At 52.5% G+C, this 22,081-nt stretch overlaps 1 protein-coding gene and 2 long non-coding RNA genes across 5 annotated transcripts in view; 2 read left to right on the plus strand and 1 right to left on the minus strand.

Annotated features, from left to right (window-relative positions):
• Window positions 1-7,080, minus strand: part of LOC106557782 — a 44,625-nt gene extending 37,545 nt beyond the window's left edge. Inside the window, exon 1 of the long non-coding RNA XR_005378834.1 lies at window positions 6,847-7,080. This is a non-coding gene — a long non-coding RNA (uncharacterized LOC106557782). The remainder of the gene's footprint in view (window positions 1-6,846) is intronic.
• LOC119865966 lies at window positions 936-5,568 on the plus strand. Of its 2 annotated transcripts, XR_005378832.1 has the most exons (4): window positions 936-1,308; window positions 2,603-2,690; window positions 3,027-3,269; window positions 5,190-5,568. It is a non-coding gene; the product is annotated as an uncharacterized LOC119865966 (long non-coding RNA). The 2 variants fall into 2 exon arrangements; XR_005378833.1 differs by lacking the exon at window positions 3,027-3,269.
• The window catches only part of EFHD1 (EF-hand domain family member D1), a 45,443-nt gene continuing 29,666 nt past the window's right edge, over window positions 6,305-22,081 (plus strand). The window contains exon 1 of one of the 2 annotated variants that reach the window (XM_038574197.1): window positions 6,305-6,636. In XM_038574197.1, the coding sequence (XP_038430125.1) occupies window positions 6,320-6,636 (317 nt within the window). In that variant the 5' untranslated portion in view covers window positions 6,305-6,319. The remainder of the gene's footprint in view (window positions 6,637-22,081) is intronic. The other variant, XM_038574199.1, reaches the window with a different exon arrangement.

Genomic DNA, 22,081 nt, shown 5'->3' on the forward strand with positions numbered 1-22,081 from the left:
TTTTGTTTCCCTTGCCTGAGGAGACACATCTAGATAAATGTTTCTCTTTTTTTTCTTAATATTTTATTTATTTATTTGAGAGGGAGAGTGTATGCGAGCGAGCTGAGGGAAGGGGCAGAGGAGGAGGAAGAGGAAAAGAGAAAGAATCTCCAGTAGATTCCACTGAGTGTGGTGCCGGTTGAAGGCTCGACCTCACAACCCCGAGATCATGACCTGAGCCAGAACCAAGAGTAGGATAGGATGCTTAACTGACTGAGCTACCCAGGCATCCCTAGAAAAAAATGTTTCTATGGCCAATGTCAAAGAAATCACTGCCTATGTTTTCTTTTAGGAATTTTGTGGTTTCAAAGTCTCACATTTAAGTCCTTAATCCATGAGTTTATTTTTGCATACGGTGCAAGAAAGGGGTCTGGTTTCATTGTTTCACATGTAGCTGTCCAGTGTTCCCAGCACCATTTGCTGGAGACTGTCTTTTCCCCATTGTCAATGAGCCCTCTAGCTCAACCATAGTCCACACCAATTATTTCTCATCCCACTTTCTTGAGGCTTTGGCAATGACTGGAACGTTCTAACTGCCAGAGAAGCCCTGATAGCAATGGAATGCCTAGCAATGGACCCCGCACAGTCCCCTTCCCTGCCCAAGATCAAGGGCTAAACACAAACCAGCCTGCACCAGTGACCACGCACTCTCTGCCTGTTCTCTTGCACCTGCCTGAACCTCTCCTATAGAACTTTCCATGTCCATCTTGCTGGCAGAGAGGCAGGTTGTCAAAGCTTGAGCCTGCCCCCTCCCCCTGGCTGTAGCCACCTGAAATCAATCTCTCCTTATCTCTTGTCCAAAACCTTCAAAAAGTCTCTGGAGTTATTCGTTTCTGTTGTGATGAGTTTATCTGAGTTTGTTCAGCAGCAGTGTTGGCAAACCCAGCCTAGAGCTGGGCTCTGGATCCGCCCGGCTCCCTCGGGATGCCCAGCAGTTGGCCTTGACACCAGGTTTCGCCACTTGGTTTCCTGAGTTAGTGCTGAGAGGTCCCACTACTTCCGTTTCACCCGTGTACATTCTTGCTTCCTTTGTCGTCAATTAATTGACCAGATAAGCGTGAGTTCATTTTGGGGCTCTCTTACCAAAGTGTAGTAGTCATTCGAGAAAAGCACTTGCACTATTGATTGAGCTGTGAGCTGAACTAGCCCCCTTTGCCAGGGAACATTACTTCTTTTGTGAAAGAACAACTGACGAACTGCGGTTATTGACAGTGGGATACTTGGAGACACTTCATTGAACAATGAACCAAGTGAGCCTGTTGCTTCATGGTAAACAATTGGTAGTATTTGCTATCAAGAATATTTGAGTTTTGGGGCGCCTGGGTGGCTCAGTGGGTTGGGTGTCCGACTCTTGATTTCTGCTGGCCTTGGGATCTCAGGGTTGTGGGGTTGAGCCCTGAGACGGGCTCCACGCTCAGTGGGGATTCTGCTTGAGATTCTCTCTCTCCCTCTGCTCCTCCCTACTCCCCCCACCCTGCTTCTCTCTCTCTCTAAAAAAAAAAAAAGACATATACTAAGATGGAAAACAGTGTTCTTCTCACTGACATTATTTAAGAAGCAACAGATTATTATTGCCATTTTTAAAAAATACCAGGTATATTGAGATATAATTCACATAACCACAAAATTCATCCTTTTGAAATGTACAGTTCAGTGGTTCTCATATATTCAAGGGGTTGTGCAACCATCATCATGGTCTAATTTTAGAAAATTTTCACTTCAACGCTGGATAGGATGAAGAAACTTGGGAAGAGCATATGGCATCAATAATGACTTAATTTTTAAGGGACCAACTTTTTTTTAGGTAGACTCTGTCTGGAACCTAATGTGGGGCTGGATCTCATGACGCTGAGATCAAGCCCTGAGCTGAGATCAAGAGTCCGATACTTAACTGATTGAGCCATCCAGGTGCCCCCAAACAGTTCTTTCTAAAACAAATCTGAGGGGCACCGAGGGGCACCAGTTGTTGAGCATCTGCCTTTGGCTCAGGTCGTGATCCCGGGATCCTGGGATCTTATCCCTCATTGGGCTCCTGGCGGGGAGCCTGCCTTCTCCCTCTGCCTCTCTCTGTGTGTATCTCATGAATAAATAAATAAAATCTTTAAAACAAGATTAAAAAAAATAACACAAATCCAAGCTCTGAGGTTTTGACTTGTTAAAGTTGGGGGACTCTTGGGTGGCTCAGCGGTTGAGTGTCTGCCTTTGGCTCAGGTCGTGATCCCGGGGTCCTGGGATTGAGTCCCATGTCAGGCTCCCTGCATGAAGCCTGCTTCTCCCTCTGCCTATGTCTCTGCCTCTATCTCTGTGTATCTCATGAATAAATAAATAAAATCTTTTTTTTTTTTTTTTTTTTAAAGAAGTTGTTAATGGAAACACAAGCAGGAGGCATTCTGCCTCCAGGGATGGAAGTGTCTCCAGCTTTCTGCTCTCTCAGAAAGGTTTTTCCCTTTCTGGAAGTTAGTTCATTCCATCTTCTGTATGACTTGCAGGTCAGCCCTTCCCAGAGGGCGCAGAGATCTGTAGCAACGCATCCAGACTCAAAGACTTATCTGTTCTTGTCCAGATGCCACAGAACCGGAATAGGACTCAATCCGGCAGGGATCTGCGGAGGGAGAACAGGCAAATTGTGTTTTCCAAAGATGGCCACAACAGTATGTATCCCATCTCACTGGCTATTCTTAGATGTGATGTTGTCACTCCTCCACTGAGAGGTGGAGATTTATATTCCCTCTCCTTTGTGGCTGCCTTGACTAATAGGGTTCAGCTATGTGATTCCTGAGCCCACATCATAAAAGGCGACTCCCTTGGGGCACCTGGGTGGCTCAGTGTGTTAAGCCTCCAACTCTTAATTTTGGCTCGGGTCATAATCTCAGCATCATGGGATGGAACCCCGTTTGGGGCCCCATCCGGCCCCTGTTTGTCCCTCTCCCTCTGCTCCTCCTCCACCCCCTCCTCTCTCAAATAAATTAATAAATTTTTTTTTAAAGGCGACTCCCTCTTTGCAAGGCTGACCTGGGCTCCCAGCCACTGTGTTATAAGGGGGCCTAGACCACATGAAGAAGCCGTGTGTAGGTGTTCCAGCCAACAGCCTAAGGAAGAACCAAGCATTAGCCATTCACTTGATGGCTAATGCATTAATTGATGTATTAGCATCAATTCTGTATTGGTGACGGAAGGAGCCTTCAGGTTCATTCTTGCCCCTGCCCTGGAGTCGCTCCTGTTTACCCCAGGTGGGTCAGAAAAGAGATTTTTTTCCCATGAAGTTCTGCCCAAACTGCAGATTTGTGAGCAAAGTAAATATTGCTGTTTAGAGCCACCAGGTTTGGGGAGTGTTTGTTACACAGCAAACACTGAAAAAGAAGTCTATGCAAAAAGGTTAAAATACATTTGATCTCTATGAAATGCAGAAGGTCCTTTAGCCACCCTGGAGGAATGTTAACAAGCTCATGGGATGATGTAGGGTGAAGCGCTTTCAGCTGCTCTGTGGCAAATATCCACCCTCTGGTATCTCTTCATTTTATTTATTTATTTATTTATTTATTTATTTATTTATTTATATTTATTTATGGGGGTACCTCTTCATTTTAAACAATTTTTGTTTTCTGATTATAACAGTTTATAATCTCACTATAAACAATACAGAAAAATTAGAATTAAAAAAGAGAATGGAAATGATCTGACTTCTAGCATTTACAACTATTCATAATTTGGTCCCTGTCCCTTTACTCTTTTTTTAGAAATTTATTTCACAAAACGTGGGTCATGTTTGCATAGTAAATACCGATACTGACCCATCATTCAGCAATCCTGTTTTGACTTTGTCAGACACCCAGCTAGACACTGGAGAAGGGGAGATGGGGAGCAGGGCTTTTTCAACCATGGCAGTTATGGTGATTCACCTTGTGTCACTAATGAGATATTGAGACTTCATTTTTAGGGGTGGCTAGGTGTTGCCTGGTGAGCATCAGGGTATCTGTGGCTTTGCTGCCAGGGGTGGGCACCGCCCAGGAGGTGTTCCATCCTCCACTACCTCAGCGGCAAGGAAGCTTGGGGGATGGCTGGTGGGCACAGCCCCCAATCTCTGTCCCTTGCAAGTGATATGTCTTTTGAATGGCACCCAGGTGACAGCTCATACTTTACAGAACACTCTGCAAAAGTATATCCTTAGAGATCCACTGTCTAACACATAGCATACAGTAAATGGATTTTAAAATTTCAAAGGGTAAATCTCACATTCAGCATTCCCAAAAAGCTCCCCAAAACAAAAACCAAAAGGGCACAAGCAAACTTTAGGAGATGATGGATATTTTTATGACCTTGATTGTAGTGATGGGATGATAGGTGTTTGTCCATGTCCAAACATTAAAGAAAGCTTTAAAAAAAAAGAGTGCTTCCTCCTTTAGAAACACTTAAACGACAAAGTTGAATTGCATTCAAAATCCACTCTCGGGGCACCTGGGTGGCTCAGTCAGTTAAGCTGAAGATAGCTTCAGCTCAGGTCATGATCCCAGGGTCCTGGGATCAAGTCCTGCTTCAGGCTCCCTGCTCAGTGGGGAACCTGCTTCCCCCCCCCCCCCCTCTGCTGCTCCCTCTGCTTGTGCTCTCTGTCATATAAATAAAATCTTTTCATATCATCAGGTCAGGAAGGGTAGCACTCTGTAATATATATATAAAGGGATTCATTAATTGCCATTTCAAGCAATTGGCATCTGATATAAAAAAGGCTGCTTTTGCAGAACTGGGTAAAATTGCTTAGAAGGAATGTGAAAAGAGTTTGATATCTTCATTTAAAAACTTGATATTTCTCAGGATGCCTGGGTGGCTCAGCCATTGAGCATCTGCCTTTGGCTCAGGGCTTCGGTCCTGGGATCGAGTCCTACATTGGGCCCCCTGCATGGAGCTTGCTTCTCCCTCTGCCTACATCTCTGCTTCTCTCTCATGAATAAATAAATAAAATCTTAAAAAAAAAACAACCTTAATATTTCTCTAATACTTTTTCATTTTAAATAACTTTAAAAATTTTAGTTTTAAGTAATCTCTGCACCCAAGGACCTGGAGATTACCAGCTGCAGACTCTTCCCACTGAGCCAGCCAGAGGCCCCTAAATAACGGTTTTTGTTGTTGTTGTTGTTTTTGTTTTTTCCCACTAGGCCTCCAGAAATGCCTCTGAATCCCTGGCAGGACCTGTGCTTGCTCTGTACACACATACCAAAGGCTGGTCCTGGGTCTCAGGCCCCCCAATTCAGCAGAGGTCACAGACAGGACTAGGTCAGCAGCCCACCAGGTGGTCTGAGCAGTGGGTCCAGGCTGGACTTACAACGCCTTGATCATGCAGCAGCCGTCCGCATCAGCCTTCCTTAGGGAGAATGACGACTGTACTAGTTTTACCCGCTTGTTAAAAATGCTGATTTAGGGGCAGCCCGGGTGGTTCAGTGGTTTAGTGCCGCCTTCAGCCAGGCCCAGGGCGTGATCCTGGAGCCCTGGGATCGAGTCCCGCATTGGGCTCCCTGCGTGGGGCCTGCTCCTCCCCCTGCCTGTGTCTCTGCCTCTCTCTCTCTCTCTGTGTGTCTCTCATGAATAAATAAAATCTTAAAAATAAAATAAAAATGCTGATTTATTTATTTATTTATTCTTGAGCTTCCTTTTTTTCCTTTTCTTTCTTGTGTGTTTCACAGAAAAAGCTGGAGCCCCCCCAAGCCACGCGGCTGGTGCCTTGCTTCTGGGGGGGGGGGGGAGCCACGAGTCCCGTTACCCTTGCTTGCTCTCTTTTCTGTTTATTTGTTTTTGGTATTTTTAGTATGTTTTAGCAACATCTATTTTCAACGGAGGCTTGGAAACGCAGCTCCGGGCTCCCTGCGGGCGCCTCCCGCCCCCAGACCTGGCGACCCCGGGGTGCCACCTGCCGCCGTGGGAGCGCTCGGGGTTTCCCGCCTGCAGCCGGGCCTGGGCCGCGAGCAGCTCCCCTCGAGGAGGAAGGAACCGCCCGAACGGTCGTGGGACCCGCGGCTGCCGTTTCCGCAGGGGCCGAGGGGTGCCCGGGGCTCCCTGGAGCGCGCGGGGGCGGCGAGGTCGGAGAGGACCCGGGGCTCCCCTCGCGGTCCCGACCTCCCATCCCGGGCCTCGCAGGCACCTGCGCCCCCCCGCGGCGCCTCCCCGAAGCCCCGCCCCGCCCCGCCCGCCCGCGCGCCTCTTAACCGCCCGCCCGCGGCCGCGGGGGCAGAGCGCGGAGCCGCGAGGCCGGAGGAGCGCGCCGCCCGCCGTGCCCGCGTCCCGGGTCGCCATGGCCCTCCCGGAGCTGGCGCTCAAGCTGCAGCGGCGACTGCAGCGGGAGGCGGCGGCGGCGGCGGCGGAGGAGGAGGAGGAGGGCCCCCCGCAGGCGGAGCCCCGCGCCCCGGCCGCGCGGGACCCGGAGCCCGACCTCCCGGGCCGGGCGCCCCCCGGCAGCGCGGACGCCGAGCTGAGCGCGCAGCTCACCCGCCGGCTGCACATCAACGCGGGCGCCGCGCGGCCCCGCCGCTGCAGGGTCTTCCACCCCTACTCCGAGTTCCCCGAGCTCAGCCGCCGCCTCGTCAAGGACCTGGAGAACAGGTTCAAACTGTGAGCGCCCGCGCCGCCCTGCGCCCCGGGACCCCGCGGACCGAGCGGGATGGAGCGGGGAGGGGCCGGGCCCCGCGGGACGGGTGGGCTCCCTGGGGGCTCCCGGGGTGCCCTTGGCAGTCGAGCCCCCGGCTCCCGGGCCCGCGCGCGCCCCCCTCCCCGCCCCCGGGGCCGGTCGCCGCGCAGCTTCGAGGAACCGGAGCGCCTCACCTGCCAGCTCCAGCGTTCTCTCCCCAGGGAGCGATGAGCCCCGCCGTCCTTTTATCTTTTAACACAAAAAGAGCAAAGTTCTCCTTGGCCGCCCCGCGGGGGCTCCCGCGCCCAAGGCGCTGGGAACTGGGAGTTTGTTAAACGCGTTGCAAAAGCTCAGGACGTTCCTGGAGCGAGCGCGTCCGGGGAGCCTCCTCTCTGTGACCCCTTCTGGCCCCTTGGGCAGGAGGCGCCCGTCGGGACCGGACGCGACAGCTGCCAGCGGGTCCCGCGGGGCTCGCTCCCCCCGGCCGGGGCGGGTGGGGGGTGGGGCGGGGGGCGCCGAGAGCTCCCACTGTTGGGCCTTGCATCCTGCATCCTCCGAGGTCCCTGGGCCTCAGTTTCCTCATCTGGAGACTGAGGGCAGGACTCGTCCCGGCCTTTTAAGGCCATACCGTATTTTGCACACCCTAAGCTCCCAACCGAGCTATTAATATTATTTCCAGAATTGGGCCGAGACCAGAAAAATGCCTGGGGGAGCAGAGGCCTCCGGCCAGGTCATGCTTGGGGCGTTTTTAAAAGCCCTTGGAATGTGTTTGTCCTCTCGCGTGGAGGCTCTATTTAAAGGCTCTGTGGCCGGCACTGTGTGGCCGGAGCCTTGGCCCCTTCCTGAGGCTGGGCTGCCTTCCAGCCTCGGCCTCTGTGGAGGTCAGCAGAGGCTGGCACCCGGAGCCTCCCTGCCTCCTCTGCTTCCCCGACATCCTGGTTTCCCTGGCTTCCAGCCACTGTTCGTGGGTGTTCACACCTGGTGGGACTAATTTGGGCAATTAAGGAAGGCTGAGTTCAGCCAAAAAAAAAAAAAAAGTGTCTGGGTGGAGATGGAAAAGCAATGGGTGAATTGTTTGTCCGAGCCCCTTTGATTTATTTGGGGTTCTGCCTCTCTTGGGAGGACTCCGGCTCCTTTATTCTCATGTCCCAGCAGTTCCTCTCAGCCCAGCTGGATTGGGGGAGTGCATCTTAGGGACCTCCACCTTCAGACTGCTTTACGGTGACTTCGGCTTCTTTTATTAATTTATTCTGTTGCTTTTTTTCGCCTGCAGAAAACTCTTTGAAAGGGTAGGCTTGTCTGTTGGCTGTCTAAGAGTCACAGAGGGCATCCACACAGAGGGTCTTCCGGCAAGGTGGCATCTGTGAGGAAACAGGCCAGAGGGAAGGCAGTGTGTGGTCCCGGGTCCCAGCAGAGCTACTGTGTCAGGAAGAAGTCTAGGTTGGGTTTTCTGTTCCTTTCAATCAAAATTGGCATAAACGAAAAGGAGGTTAATTGGCTCACAATTGGTGTCAGGTATGGCGGGACCTAGGCGCTCAGATGATGCCATCGGTGTGTAGTTTCTCATATCTTAAGCCAGCTTCCTCTCTGTTGTCCCCATTCTCAGGTGACTTATCCTTGGTGGTGGCAGCCTGGCCACAGAAGCTCCAGTAAGTCCAGCGGGAAAGAGTAACCACAGCAAAGGCCTTATTGTCTCTCTCTCTCTCTCTTTTTAGCTTTACTATTGTTTCTTACTGGCTCTGAACCAATTGCTGTGGCCAGGGGAACTTGTGGCTCCCATTGGCCAGGCCTGAGCCACGTGCCCCGCCCCAGGAGGGGGGAGGACAGCCCCATCCTAGCAGCAGGGACTTGGTGCTGGGGAAGAATGGCTTTCACAGGCAAATGTCGGGGCTCTAGCCGAAGTAGGAGGGTCCTGTGCTGGGTTGGCTGTGAATGACCTTCATAGGTCATCCTGGACCCAGATTGTGGGCAGGCTCAGGCCTGCTGCTTTGCTCCCCTTCAGCCATGAGTGTCCTGAGGCAGGACTGGGAGCCCCTGTCATCAGGGAGTGGGATCTGAGGCCCAAGCTAGTGCATAGAAGCCTTCCTGGGAATCAGCCCCCTGTGTCCCGGACAGCGGGAAAGGCAGAGGTGCCGCTCCAGTTAAAGTCAGCTGAGCAGTATCTGGAGACACCAGCAGGGCAGTGGGAACAGTGTCGCCTTTGGATTCCGATGGACGTAGGGCGGAGAGGGCCTCGGGTCTGTGACCTTGGGCAAGCTACATAATCCCTCCAAGCCTTGGTCCTCTTGCTGCTAAGATGCTCACAAGTTGCTACCTTCCCGTGAGGTCCAGGTAGCTGCTGTGGCCACCGGGGCAGGGGCCACTGGGGAGTGCTGCCTTTCCCTACTGTGGTGGGAAAGACTCCCCTAAACCTGGTGTCAAGACCCAGTTATGCATCATGAGTGGGGGAGAGTGGGGATGAAGCCCCTTTATTCTGGGGGCTTAACCACTTTTGTCCTTTCATCTGTAGAATGGTGGCTGTTGCTCCTTTTAAGGAGTGTTGTGAGAACGGGGAGATGGATGGGTGACCTGCTGAGATGGCATGTGACCTAGAAGGGGGAGCCTTTTGCTAAAGATCATCCCCCCAACTTTGGCTCCAGCCCTATGTCCCCATGCCCTGCCCCACCTTCAGGCTCCCCACACCCCACAAAACAGGGGTTGCATTGCTCCAACTCTTGGGCTTCCACAAACTCTGCACCTACTATCTGAGCTCATTGGTTTTGCCCCTGGGTGATTCTGCCCAGCTTCCCATACTGGGAGGCAGCCGAGACTTGGCTGCCCTTACCCCCACCAGGGTCAGCCGGCCCTGGGTTGGGAGATTTGTTACCTGGATACTTTTGACGCAGTTGAGTGTGTGGCAGTGACTCTGGGTGATGGACAAATCCCCCATCTCGTGAAGGGGCCCTGCTGTGCCTGCGGTCACTAGATCTGGCCAGTCCCCCTGCCAACCCCCTCCCTCCCCAGGGCTCCCTGCCCTCCTGCTGCCTCCACCTCCCTCCAGAGGGCCTTCTCTGCCTGAGCCCATCAGTCCAAGGGGCTGCCTGCCCCTGTGGTCCTGCCAAGGCTGGGGCAGGCTGTGGGCCCCCATGCACGCAGGAAGGCTGCTCTGGAGCTTGGCATTCCGGGATATGCCGCCTGGCCTGGCAGTGCCACCTGTCTTGTTGCTGGTTCTCTGCAGCCTGCCGAGGAGCTCTTTGGTCCCAGCTCTGCCCACAGCCCAGCCCTGATTCCCTTCTGGCTCTCTTTCATGTTTTCTTCTTTCTGCTATCCTGTATAACTTAAAAAAAAAAAAAAAAAAAAAAAAAAAACTCTAGTAACTTTTAAACTATGCATAGGTAGGTCCCCTTGAAAACCCGATTGCTCCCTCCTCTGTCCCCATGCCCACTCCTGCATTCACCCCTCTCTACAGCCGCCTTGGCCACTCACTGAGGGCTGGGCCAGGAAACCCTTTACTGGGGCCTCCCGGGCTCCTAGGTTGCCTGGAGGAGCCCTGAACGTGCCAACCCCTCCCTGACTCTCCTCCCTGCCCCGTGGGGGTGTCAGCTCAGCACCCGCCCTGCTGGCACTGGTCGTTACTGTGCTTCTGTCCCCAGTTGAAGTGTGACCCCTAGGTCCCTTTTTCTTTTTCTTTGCTTTTCTATGCATAAAAAAGTATAAGCGTGTTAAAAATCCCAGCTTACTTCTCATTGCCTGGCTTTCCAAACTTTTTTTTTTTTTAAGATTTTATTTATTTATTCATGAGAGATGCAGAGAGAGGGAGAGGCATAGGCAGAGGGAGAAGCAGGCTCCTTGCGGGAAGCCCAGTGCGGGACTCCATCCCCAGATCTGGGATCACACCTTGAGCTGAAGGCAGACACTCAACCGCTGAGCCACCAGGCGTCCCTGGCTTTCTAAACTTAATCCACTGCAGAAGCCTGCGGAGGCTGTGAAGAGCAGGAATGTGGAGCCAGGCTTCCTGGGTTCAGACCCTGAGCCAGGGCCCAGGAGGTTTGCATCACTCAGTTTCAGATGATCACCCAGCTGTCATTTTGGCGGATGTGCAAATTTTATGTTGTCCTTCGTTTGCTTAATAATTCAAAACCAGGGGTGCCTGGGTGGCTCAGATGGTTAAGCATCTGCCTTCAGCTCAGGTCCTGATTCCAGGGTCCTGGGACAGAGCCAGCGTCAGGCTCTCTGCTCAGTGGGGACTCTTCTGCTTCTCCCTCTGCTCCTCACCCCCCAGTTCCTGCTCTCTCTCTCCTCTTTCTCAAATAAATAAATAAATAAATAAATAAATAAATAAAATCATTAAAGAAAAAATTTCAAAACCACTTTGCAATGTTTGCATTATCCTTTGAGGTTGATTTCTCCTCTTGAGCTGGAGAGTGGCGTCCTGGCTCCCTGCTGAGTAATTGGTCCCACTGGGGCTGTGCCCTGCCTTGTTGCCCTTCCAGGCTCTGTTGATGGGACTCACTCGCTCCACTGCTGGAGGAATGGATGACTGTCCCGGCCTGCTGTAACAAGTGGCCTCAAAGACTGTGAATGCATTCTCTGGCCCTTCTGTAGGCTGGTGCCTGAACTCAGGGTCTCAGCAGGGCTCTGCTAGCCATGAGAGCTTTAGGGAAGAATCCTTCCGTGTGTCTTGTAGCTCCTGGTGGTTGCCAGCAGGCCTTGGCACCCCTTGGCTTGTGGGCACCTCGTTCCAACACCTTGCTAGTGTCCGGCCGAGCGTTGTTGATGGTGCTCTCCTTGTATGTGTGTCCTTGTATGGCTTTCTTGTAAGGACATTGGTCATTGGATTTGGGGTCCACCCCAGTGTAGTATGACTTCATCTTAGTTTAATTTATTATGTCTGTGGTGATCCTATTTCCAAATAAGATCACAGTCTGAGGGTCTGAGTGGCCATGAATTGGGCGGGGGAGGAACCTGATTCAACCCATTACTCCAAGTGAGCAGAGTTGCCCAGTCCCTGTGGCTCCATGATGGCTTCTCCTTCCTCCTGAGTGGTGGAAGTGGGGAGCCAGAGCGGGGAGGCCCCCGCATTTGGGGGATGTCAGTGGCTTTAACAAAGCCAGCACGATTTCTACCCCCAGCAAAAGGGGGATCAGTCTTCCCAAAGCCCCATCCTAATAAAATGGAGTTGCCGTCTAATGACAAAACACAAAACCAATGGAACCCCGTCCCACCCCCTAACTCACGCCAGGAGTGCGCTTACTTTCCACAAGAATTTCTGCTTAATCAGTTCCTAGATCCAAATTCTGATGTCGCCTTAGTTTACTCAGAACCCAACGACGGGTACAAAGTATGCCCGTTCTTTTTGTTCAGGGCTAGAGAGATTCATGCAGATGCTGCAGAACGAGCTGTGATCTTTTAAATTTGATTTTCCTCTTTGAAAGTGTTCTGTTAAAGAAAAAGAAGAAAAGAAAAAGTATGTTGTTGCTTAGAGATTGTTAAGGTTTGGGAAAAAAACTGGATTATCCCCAGCCTACAAGCAAGTTGGGTTCTTGGGCTGGGGGTGACTTGTCTCTGTGCCCTTAGGGTTTCCCGCAGATGAGCCTGGCTCCCAACTGGTGTGTTGTAGGAGGAAGAGAATTTTCGAGTGAGTGCGGGAAGCCAGAGGCACCATCAGCCTGGGCCAGACAACGTTCTTCTCCGTTTCCAAGTGTGTTACTGGATAGCCCGAGCCAAGAAAACAGTGGCCTGATTTTAAATGAAGAGCGAGAAGGCCCAGAAGAAACCGACTCTGTGTGTGTGTGTGTCCAGGGCTGCAACCCGAGCTGGGGGAGGTTAAGGCTAGACAGGAAATTTTAATTACCCCGGCTTCTCCAGGGGCCTCTTTCGGAGGGAGGTACCTAGGGCAGCCACCTAAGGGCAGGCCCCAAATGCTGTAATCTTGAAATGTGGCTGCGATGTTTTTGCAGCTATACTCAAAGCTTGTGCTGCAGTTCCCCAAAGAGAGGGTGGGAAGAGGAGCCTTTGGCTCCGGGAGAGTCCTCTTTTTATTGAGAGAATCCGAAAGGGTGATGTCATGGCCACCCCTCCAACCCTGCATCACCACTGAGCTGGGGAAAGGCTGGGATGTTGTGGAGCTGCTCCTTCCCCGAGTCTCCTTTCTCCTCCCTGAGGGAGGAAGAAAGGGGTGTAGACTTGGAGGGGAGCCCTTTGCTGTAGAGGCGAAGTTGAGGACTTTTACTTGGGGGAGGAGGCGGGGAGGAGAGACAGGGCACCCCCTCTCAGGTGCATCTTTTTGTTATTTTTGCACTTTAGCGCCTGCCTTCAGCCCAGGGCATGATCCTAGAGTCTCTGGATCGAGTCCCACCTTGGACTCCCTGCATGGAGCCTGCTTCTCCCTCTGCCTGTGTCTCCGCCTCTCTCTCTCTGTGTCTCTCATGAATAAATAAATCTTTTCAAAATTTTATTTGAGAGAGAGAGAGAGTGCACGAGCAAGCACGATCAGGGTAGAGGGGCAGAGGGAGAGGGAGAAGCAGACTCCCTGCTGAGTAGGGAGCCCGATGTGGGACTCCATCCTAGGACCCTGAGATCATTACCTGAGGCCAAGGGAGCTGCTTAACCAACCGACTGAATCACCCAGGTGCCCCTCAGGTGCATCTTTTGAGTGAACTGACTTGGATGATGGGAAAAGTGCATGGAAACAAACGGAAGCTCAGTGCTTCTCCCCGCCCCCCCCAGCCCATAGAGACAAGCGAGAGCTTCTGACTCTGATTGCATCTTCAGTGCACAGTGACCCACCTTGGATTTGAAACTCCCTCACCTGCACTGGGTTTTGCACCTTTGACCCGCCGCCGGAGGGTGGGGCCGAGAGATCCCTGGGCTAGTCTGAATTCCTGGAGGGCGTTCAGCCAGAACCCGGGCTGGCTTCTGTTTTGGGGCCTTGGCTTCCGGCAGAGAGACACCATGACTTGGAACTAGAACTACCACTTAGGCCCGTTCAAGCACCAGTTGTTTCCATCTGCCCTCGTGCCTGCCACAGGCCACGGAGTGCCACAGGCCACGCAAGGGCGGTCACAGTTCCTGGCAGTTAGATCTTTGCAGGGAGTTTCTTCCTCCTTCTTTGCTCCCTGTGTGTCTCTCTCTCTCTGGGAGTCTCCTCCACTCTCATTACAGAGCCTTCTTCACATATTATGAGAATTTGAATAAGAGGGATTTGGAATGGAGTGATTAGAGTTGAAATTCAGTGAGTTATTAAAATCTTATATTATGCAAAAAGAAAAAAAAATCCTTTTCCCCTTCTGCCTTGCAAGATCAGGTAACAGGTGCCTGCTTTCAAAGCTGTGGGGCCTACGGGACTCTAACTTTATGTATACACTAGCTCTGGTGCACCCCGAGTGCAACTAATAAATAGAAATACCTTCTTTTACTGGATTTGAGGAGGGTCTGATTTCCACCAGGCGAGGCCATTGCAGTTTCATGATGCGGCTGAGCCAGTGGGTCTCTGAGTGGTGAGTGGGGGCGCCTGGGTGACTTAGTGGTTGAGCATCTGCCTTTGGCTCAGGTCATGATCCTGGGGTCCTGGGATCAAGTCCTGAATCAGACTCCCCGCAGGGAATCTGCTTCTCCCTCTGCCAATGTCTCTGCCTCTCTGTCTCTCTCTCTCTGTGTGTCTCCCGTGGATAAATAAATAAAATCTGTAAAAATTAATTAATTTTTAAAAAATGGGCTGAGCAAATCGGGTCTCGGAGCTGAGGCTGCCAGAACTGTCTGTGACCAGGGATGAGTTGCTCCATGGAGGAGCCCAGCACACGCTCTAGGGTTGGCACACGTTGGCTTTCAGTTTCCCGCTTCATTAAGTAAGACCTGTGCCTTGGGCGTGCGTGCACTCTCCTGCTCACCTCACGCTCACCCTCACACACTCAGTGCTCATCTCTTCCACATGATGCTGTCCTGCCTCTAGAGCCTCTTTCAGCCCCCATGTCCCATCAGTGTTGCCGATGGAAGAGCACTACTGGTCCTGGATCCTACGTACTTCTTGGAGGGCCCATGTCCACGGGCATCTGAGCCTTTGGAGCAAGGACCACACTCTCCTGCAGGATGAAATCTGATTTATGGTCAATGACCTGCCAAGAAAATGGACCCCAGACATGGACTGGTTGCTTCCAAGACTGCATGACATTTTGTGACCCCTTTTCTAGTGTTCCTGCCTCTGGGCTCCCACAGCCAGCAATGTCTATACATTTGCTAACCATAATCTACTGTGGTACCATAATGATGGTGATGATCATGAGCCTCCTTCTTACCTACTATTTATAAGCTATTCATTCATTCATTCATTCATTCATTCATTCTCTTATTCATTCTTTCACTCATTCAGCAAAGTGCCTGCTGTGTGCTGGGATTATACATATTGATCCAGAGGAGTCACTGCCCTTGAGAAGCTCGAACTTTTTTTTTTTTAAGATTTTATTTATTCATGACACACAGAGAGAGTCAGAGACATAGGGAGAGGGAGGAGCAGGCTCCCAGTAAGGAGGCTAATGCGGGACTCAATCCCGAACCCCCCGGGATCACGTCCTGAGACTAAGGCAGACACTCAACCCCTGAGTCACCCCCCAGGTGTCCTGAGAAGCTTGAACTCTTAACGGCTGGATTTAGATGATCCTGGTTGACAGGAAGGAATGCAAGTTCTGGAAAAGCCGTCCACCACCCATGTACAAGACACTTCATGTGGCCTAGAAGCCCATGAGGATGCCAGGGGCACTAGGACTCTAGGCTGCTGCACTGAGGGCAGGGGTCCTGGTCTCTGTGGACATAGCCAGGGAAGAGCAGCCAGCCAGGACAGGGAGGGGACCCAGGTCCCTGAGACAGGGAAGCACTGAAGGCCTGGGAGTGAGGATCCTCGAGGTGGAGGATGGTGGCTGACAGCTTTGAGCGTGGTGGAGAACCACGCAACCATGGTGGACACAAGGAAGGGAGGCTACAGCTTTGGTTCAGTATACAGAAGAAAGTTTTCTCATGCTTGGAGTTGCTGAGAAATGGAAAAAATTGTCTGGAAGGTGTTAAGCCCTTTACTCTGGGGCTTTGCTGGGATGTGGGTGGTCTGACCTCTTGGGGTGAGAAATTTGGGGCAGGGTTTTGGGAGGTGGGGGTGGGTGGGTGGGGGGGATGGACTATATGGCCTTCTAGTTTCCTTCAAGGTCATGGGCGGGCAAACTCCTTCAAGAAGGGGTCAGACAGTAAATCTATTGAGCCTGTGGGTCCTTGGGTCTCTGTTGCCACTATTTAGCTGCCACCACAAGACAGAACCAGCCATTTACTGCACCCACCAGCAAGACTGCGCCAGTCCCGCGTGGAGAAGGATTTGCCCTGTAGGCTGTAGCTTGCCAACCCCTGTTCTAGGCAATTAAGTCCCTCTGGAGTCTGCTGGATCCTAAACTGTGGAAATCCCTGCTGGTCTCACTCTTCCCCTTCCTGGGTTTCATTCCCTGAAGCAGGCCTCAGGGCCCCAGGGAAAAAGAGGCAGAAGCAGAAGGGGATGGAGGAGGGAGCCCTGGCCACAAACACATCTGCTTCTTTTGCCAGCAAAGAGGCTCTGCAGCTAGGGTCCCTGGAGTGACCCTGTCCCCTCAGAAGGGCTGCCTTGGTGTTAATTCCCCTGAGAGGTGGTCCAAGGTGTCTGAACCAGGCTATGGGACAAACTCCAGCTGAAAAGGAAAAACAAAAGCTAAGTTGGTGGCAGAGACCTCAGCCTTGGGTGTCTGCCTCCTTAAGCCCCATGGCTGGAGCAGGAGCTCTTCCTCAGATAGTCAGACCCTTTCAAATCATGTATCCAGCTGCGGGCACCCATTTGCTGAGAGGATCCAGCTTCTCAACATTTTTTGTTTTGTCTTGTTTTGTTTTTTAAGATTTTATTTATTCACGAGGGACACAGAGAGAGAGGCAGAGACATAGGCGGAGGGAAAAGCAGGCTCCATCCAGGGAGCCCGATGTGGGGACTCGATCCCAAGACCCTGGGATCACGCCCTGAGCCGAAGGCAGATGCTCAACCACTGAGCCACCCAGGTGTCCCTCAATGGGGTTTAAAGCCCATTTCCCCAAAGCTGAGATCCGTTGGTTGGGAGGAACAAATTTAAATCTCACGACTAAAAAGAAGACGATTTTTTTGTTTAAAAGTATAATGTCCCTGTTCCAAATCTCTTGTAAAATAATATAGTTGTGACTTGGAAAGTGAAAGCCTGATGGCTATTCTCTTCCGAGGGATCGCTGCCATCAGATTAGGTACCAGTTCCTGAACGTGAGTGTTGAGACCACATATGCCCGTCTGCCTTGTATTAGTCCAAAGGCCTTTGGCTCAAGTGATGGAAAACCCTGCCCTGAACTCATCAGTGAAGAATCATCTCATATAACAGGGAGTCCAGAGCACAAGAGTGGCCCTTGGGCATGCTTGGCGGCTGCTCTCAGAGACCTAGGTTCAGTCCTCTGCCCTCCTCCAGACCTGGCACTGCCTTCATCTGGGGGCTGCTGGCAAGATAGCAAGTCCCCAAGTCACGTACAGCTGTGACAAAATTAGAGGCAGGAAAGACCAATAGTTCTTCTATTTTTTTTTTTTTGAGATTTTATTTATTTATTTGAATGAGAGAGAGCACGAGCAGAGGGAGCAGCCGGAGCCCAATGTGGGTCTCAGTCCTGGACCCCGGGATCATGACCTGAGCTGAAGGCAGACGCTTAACCGACTGAGCCACCCAGGTGCACCAACCTATGTTCTGAACAATGAGAAGATCTTTTCCAGACAGATCCAGTAAGCCAGCCTCTGGCATTCTCTTGGCCAGCATTGGGTCATGGGCCCACTCAGGCCAGTGACTGTCCTTCCCTGAGGGTCAGGAACCTGGTCAAAGTGAGGGTTCTGGAGGGGAGGAAAGGAGGGCTGAGGGTCCAACAGTGCTCCATTTGGGCCTTTTCCTGACCTTGGCTCTTTGTGTCTCTTGTGTCTTTGTTTTTGTATGGGAGGGGCTTTCAGAAGCAGGTCTGGATTCTGGAGACCAGGCAGGGAGCAGCTCATGACTGGGGGCCCTTGGATGCCTGAATGGAGAGGTCTTTCCTCTGGGACACTTGCTGCTGCCATTTTAATCAAGAGCCCCTTCTCTCTTTGCCTGTGGTTGTAGATCTCTGGCAGCTAAGACGGTGGTGTATCTGGGGGTGGGGAGGGGGATGTGTCCTCGTAACTGCCCTCTAGGCCAACATTCAGTAAAGCCCCTACATTTGCCTCAAGTAACCCTTCCACCTTACAAAGAGCCTGGCTGAACCCGCCACCTTGCCTCTGGGTTTGGAGCGCCCAACTGGCTCCCTTGGGCAGAATCACCAATTACACTCCTAGTCTGTTTTTTTGTCTTTGATGATGCCTCGCTTTTCCCAAGCTCCCCTCCCCTAACCTCCTTTATTCTCTTTATCATCATGACTCTTGTATCTTGTATCCCTTCTGGAAGGATCTCCAGGTGGAGAGACAGTGAGTGCATGGGGCCAGCCGCCATCTTGACTGGGAGTCATAGGCGTTGATGGCTCTCCCTCCTTTTAGCGGCTCCTAGTACTGGGTAACTGAGGGCCCCTCTTGTGTGTGGGGTGGATGGGTATATGGAGGGGTACCTAGGCCTGGTTTTATTCCCTTTCAATCAGACTGTCCCACCATGTTGCAGGATAGAGGTAAATTCTTTGGTTTTAGAGGGAAAGACTGGGGTGCCAGGGCCTGGTTCCAGGGCAGGCAGAGCCTTGGTTGGGGGGCGGGACAGGGCGAGGAGTGACGGACTCCTTCCAGTCACACAGGTCTGGTTCTAAAGTAGGGACCCCTATTTCTGGTGAGTAGGCGGCCGCCTGGTTTCCCCCTATGCATGGCTGCCTCTGGGTGGAACGATATGCGCTTCTGCCTTCTGCTAGCTTGGATCAGATCTGCAGAAGTAGGAGGACATTGTCCAGCATCTACAAACCGTGTACCCAGGGCTGGCCCCTCTGCCCCTTCCAGGTGGGAAGGATGGACTGAGGCTGCAGCTGATGCCAGCTCTGGGGTTAGACACCCCTGAGGGGGACTGCCAGGCCACCTGGCACTGCTCAGAGAACAGTATTGGGCCTGGGATAGCAGGCCCGGCATCAACCCTCTGCTGACAAGACCTGGCTGCTCACTGTCCCAGCTCTATGGCCATGGGGACCTGGTGAGCTCAGTCTTGGCCCTGGAGAAGTATTGGCCTGCTTGGCCTCCATGACATGGTCTCTGTCCCCTCTCTAAATGCCTCATGCTTTCCCCACCCCCCCTACAATGGTCAACTTTATTGCATATTGGGCTCCCCCCAAAAGAGTGGTTGCTCTTTACCACTTGTAGAGTACCTACTGTGTGCGGGCACTGCTCTTGGCATTTACATATTATAGGCACTATGAGGCAGGTACTATTATCATCTCCCCATTTCACAGATGGGGACACTGGGGGCAGAGAGAAGCTAAGTAACTTGCCCAGCATCACACATCCTGTACGTGGTAGAACTGAGCTTTGAACCCAGAAGGCCTACACTCTTGTTCCCTGTGCCACTAGCCTCTCATCAATGTTATTTCTACCCTCATCTTCTCAGGCTCCAAATCTCAGCTGTCCTTGACAGCCCCCCTTGCATAGCCAGGGGGGTCAGGGGTGACACAGCCTCTACAGGCTGCCTGACCACCAGGCCAGGGGCAGCTGGCCTCCTCCTTCCATCTTACATGTGACCTCTTGCCAGAGCCCAGAGCTCATTGCTGTGCTTCTCTATTCGGATTCCTCTGTGGGTTGGGGAAAACACAACATTCAGTAGCTTCCAGTAGCCCATGGGATGAGGCCCAGGCTCCTCATGATAACCTGTAAAACCAGCCCCAGTTGGCTAGTGTGTTCTTCTCTGTTACTGGTTGCCCCAGCCTGGCTCCACTCTTACTGGGCTGTTGCCTGTCTCCCCCCAGCCCTGCAACTTTCCCATACTCCCCAATTTCCAATTGATTGTACTTAGTCACTTGATTCTTGTGACGTTCCCATCCCTTTCCATAGTGTTTACCCTGGGAAAGCAGAGACGGGTCTTTATGCTCGAATGTGGCAAACATCTTCCTCCAATCCCCATGCCCACCCCAAGGCCAGGGTCAGGGTAGGGGTGCCTTGACTTCTGGGGGTCTGAGCTCTGCCTCTGGAGCTGCACTGTGGCCCTAATTACTGCCTCTGGGGGTTTTCAGAGGAAGGGGGGCCATTGCTGGGGCTCTAGCAGTGCCACAGACCACATGCCACATGGGTACAGGCTTGTAAGTGAGATGTGGAAATGGGTAAGTGACCACATTCTCAGGTTATCCCCAAGATCGTGTGACCACTCAGCATGCAGGCAGAGCCTTAATTAGGTCCCTCTGGTTCCAGCCCTGTGTTTTTTCCATGGAGGGCCTGCAGGTCCCTCTGCCCCAGAAGGGCTGCAGGATTTACAGTGGGGCCAGTCCAGAAGAGGGACATAGGAGAAGGACTGGCTGGCAAGGAAGTAGTGGGGTGGAGATGGGAGGCCGAGGGCCCCAAAGGCCGAGGGCCCCAGAGGCTGGAAGCCCGGGTGCTTTTTCTTCTTGTTTAGAGGGAAGGCTGAGTCCCCCACAGTCCCCTTGAGTGGGGCCTCAGCCTTCCCTCAGGGCCTCCCCCTACCATTTCTCTCTCTGACTCCTGGATTTGCAGGTGGAGGAGGGGTTTACTTGAGGGGGGGGGAGCAGCACCCTATTCTCTTTGTTTTTGTTATTAAAGATCTTATTTATTTATTTGAGAGAGAGCACAAGCAGGGTAGAGGGACAGAGAGACTCCCCACTGAGCAGAGAGCCTGATGTGGGGCTCAGTCCTGGGACTCCAGGATCATGACCTGAGCCAAAGGCAGACTCTTAACTAACTGAGCCACCCAGGTGCCCCTCAGTTTGACATTCCTGATCAGAAGAACTCTTTTGGCCTCACCACCACTTCCACTGGGGATTGCTCAGGGAGGGCTGCCCATGGTGCACCAAGTGCAAATGCCACGTCCTCACCACCTTGGTCCTTCTCCTTCTCCTTTCTGATGTATTACCTGGGACTTTAAATTCTCAGATCTGTTCAATCCACTCCCTGTTCTCAATCTGAGTCCTCAGCCGCCTGTACTTACCCAAGCCCAGCAAGGGTGCCCCCATTTCAGAAGGACCAAGGAGAGACCCCAGGATGAGAGGTCTTTTTCTCAATGAGGTAACGGCCAAAACTAAAAACGTGAGCCCTCCCTGATATGCTGAGTGCTTAGTAGCTTCCTTTAATCTTGGCAACAACTGGACGAAGGAGGAATTGGAAGCCAGAGAGTTAGAGTAACTTGCCCAGAGACACACAGCATACAGTGTCATCGGGGCTTTGCTCCAGGGGACTCTGACCTGAGGAACACACTCCCGCCACTGCTTCCTTGCCTTCCTGAGGAGGAGCCCCGGAGCTTTAAAAGACTGAACTGTGCCTGTTCCATTTGCATTGCTGAGTCAAACTTTCTGAGGCTGAACCCTCTGCAGCCGGTCACTCTTGGTCAGAGGGTTGTTGGCATTTGTGCCTTCAATGTGGCCAAAGAACTTTGTACTGCTGGCCTATTGTCTCGCTGCCACTGGCATGTTCCTTTGAGGGTGATCATGGGATTCCGGTTTGCTTTGTCTCCATGCTGGGTTGCTGGCATCATTGGGAGAATTTGCATGTAGCTGAAACCTCCCTGTTTACTGCACCCAGTGTGTGTGTGGGGCATGCTCAGTAAGGCAAGTGGCCCTCCTGTGAGCTCATCCCTGCCCTCTCATCCTGAATCCATGGGGCAGTCCCTGGCAGGGGCAGTGCACTCCCCAGCATGCATTTGGGACAAAGCAGATTTCTCTGTTGTCTTGTGAGGCTCTGAGCACACAGTGGGTACTCTAGTAGTGGGGGGGGGGGGGGGCTTCAGCTCTGTCCTGCGTCCCCACCTTTTTTAATGAACTGCCAGACACCGTGTATGAAACTATGCTGCAGGATGCTGTGACTGATGGGTGGGAGGCACCCAACCTCCGCTGGCCTCCTGCAGCCTGCAAAGATGTTGGCCTCTTACCAGAAAAGGATATTTACTATAAGTGAGCTCCCCACAACACAGGCTGTGCCCTCAGAGCCAGCCCCGCCTCCCCATCACCCTCCCTGCATCCCTCCATAGCTAGGACCAGCGTGTGCTCCCCAGCTGGGCCCCCACCTGGAAAAACCCATCCCACACCCTGAGCTGAGAAGCAGCCTTCTGATGCCGCTTCCCTGGTTCAAACTCTTTGGAGGTTGCTCCCACCTCCCGTCCCCCGCTGCCTTTAGGAAGACACGACTCTCCCAGAATGCCTTGTGGGAGTTGGCTCCACTTGCCGCTTCTGGGACATCCAGGCACCCCTGGACTGGCCTGGTGACAGTGTCTCCCTCCCTTGGCTCTGTACTCA

This window comes from Canis lupus, chromosome 25 (genome assembly GCF_011100685.1).
Source record: "Canis lupus familiaris isolate Mischka breed German Shepherd chromosome 25, alternate assembly UU_Cfam_GSD_1.0, whole genome shotgun sequence".
NCBI classification, from domain to species: domain Eukaryota; kingdom Metazoa; phylum Chordata; class Mammalia; order Carnivora; family Canidae; genus Canis; species Canis lupus.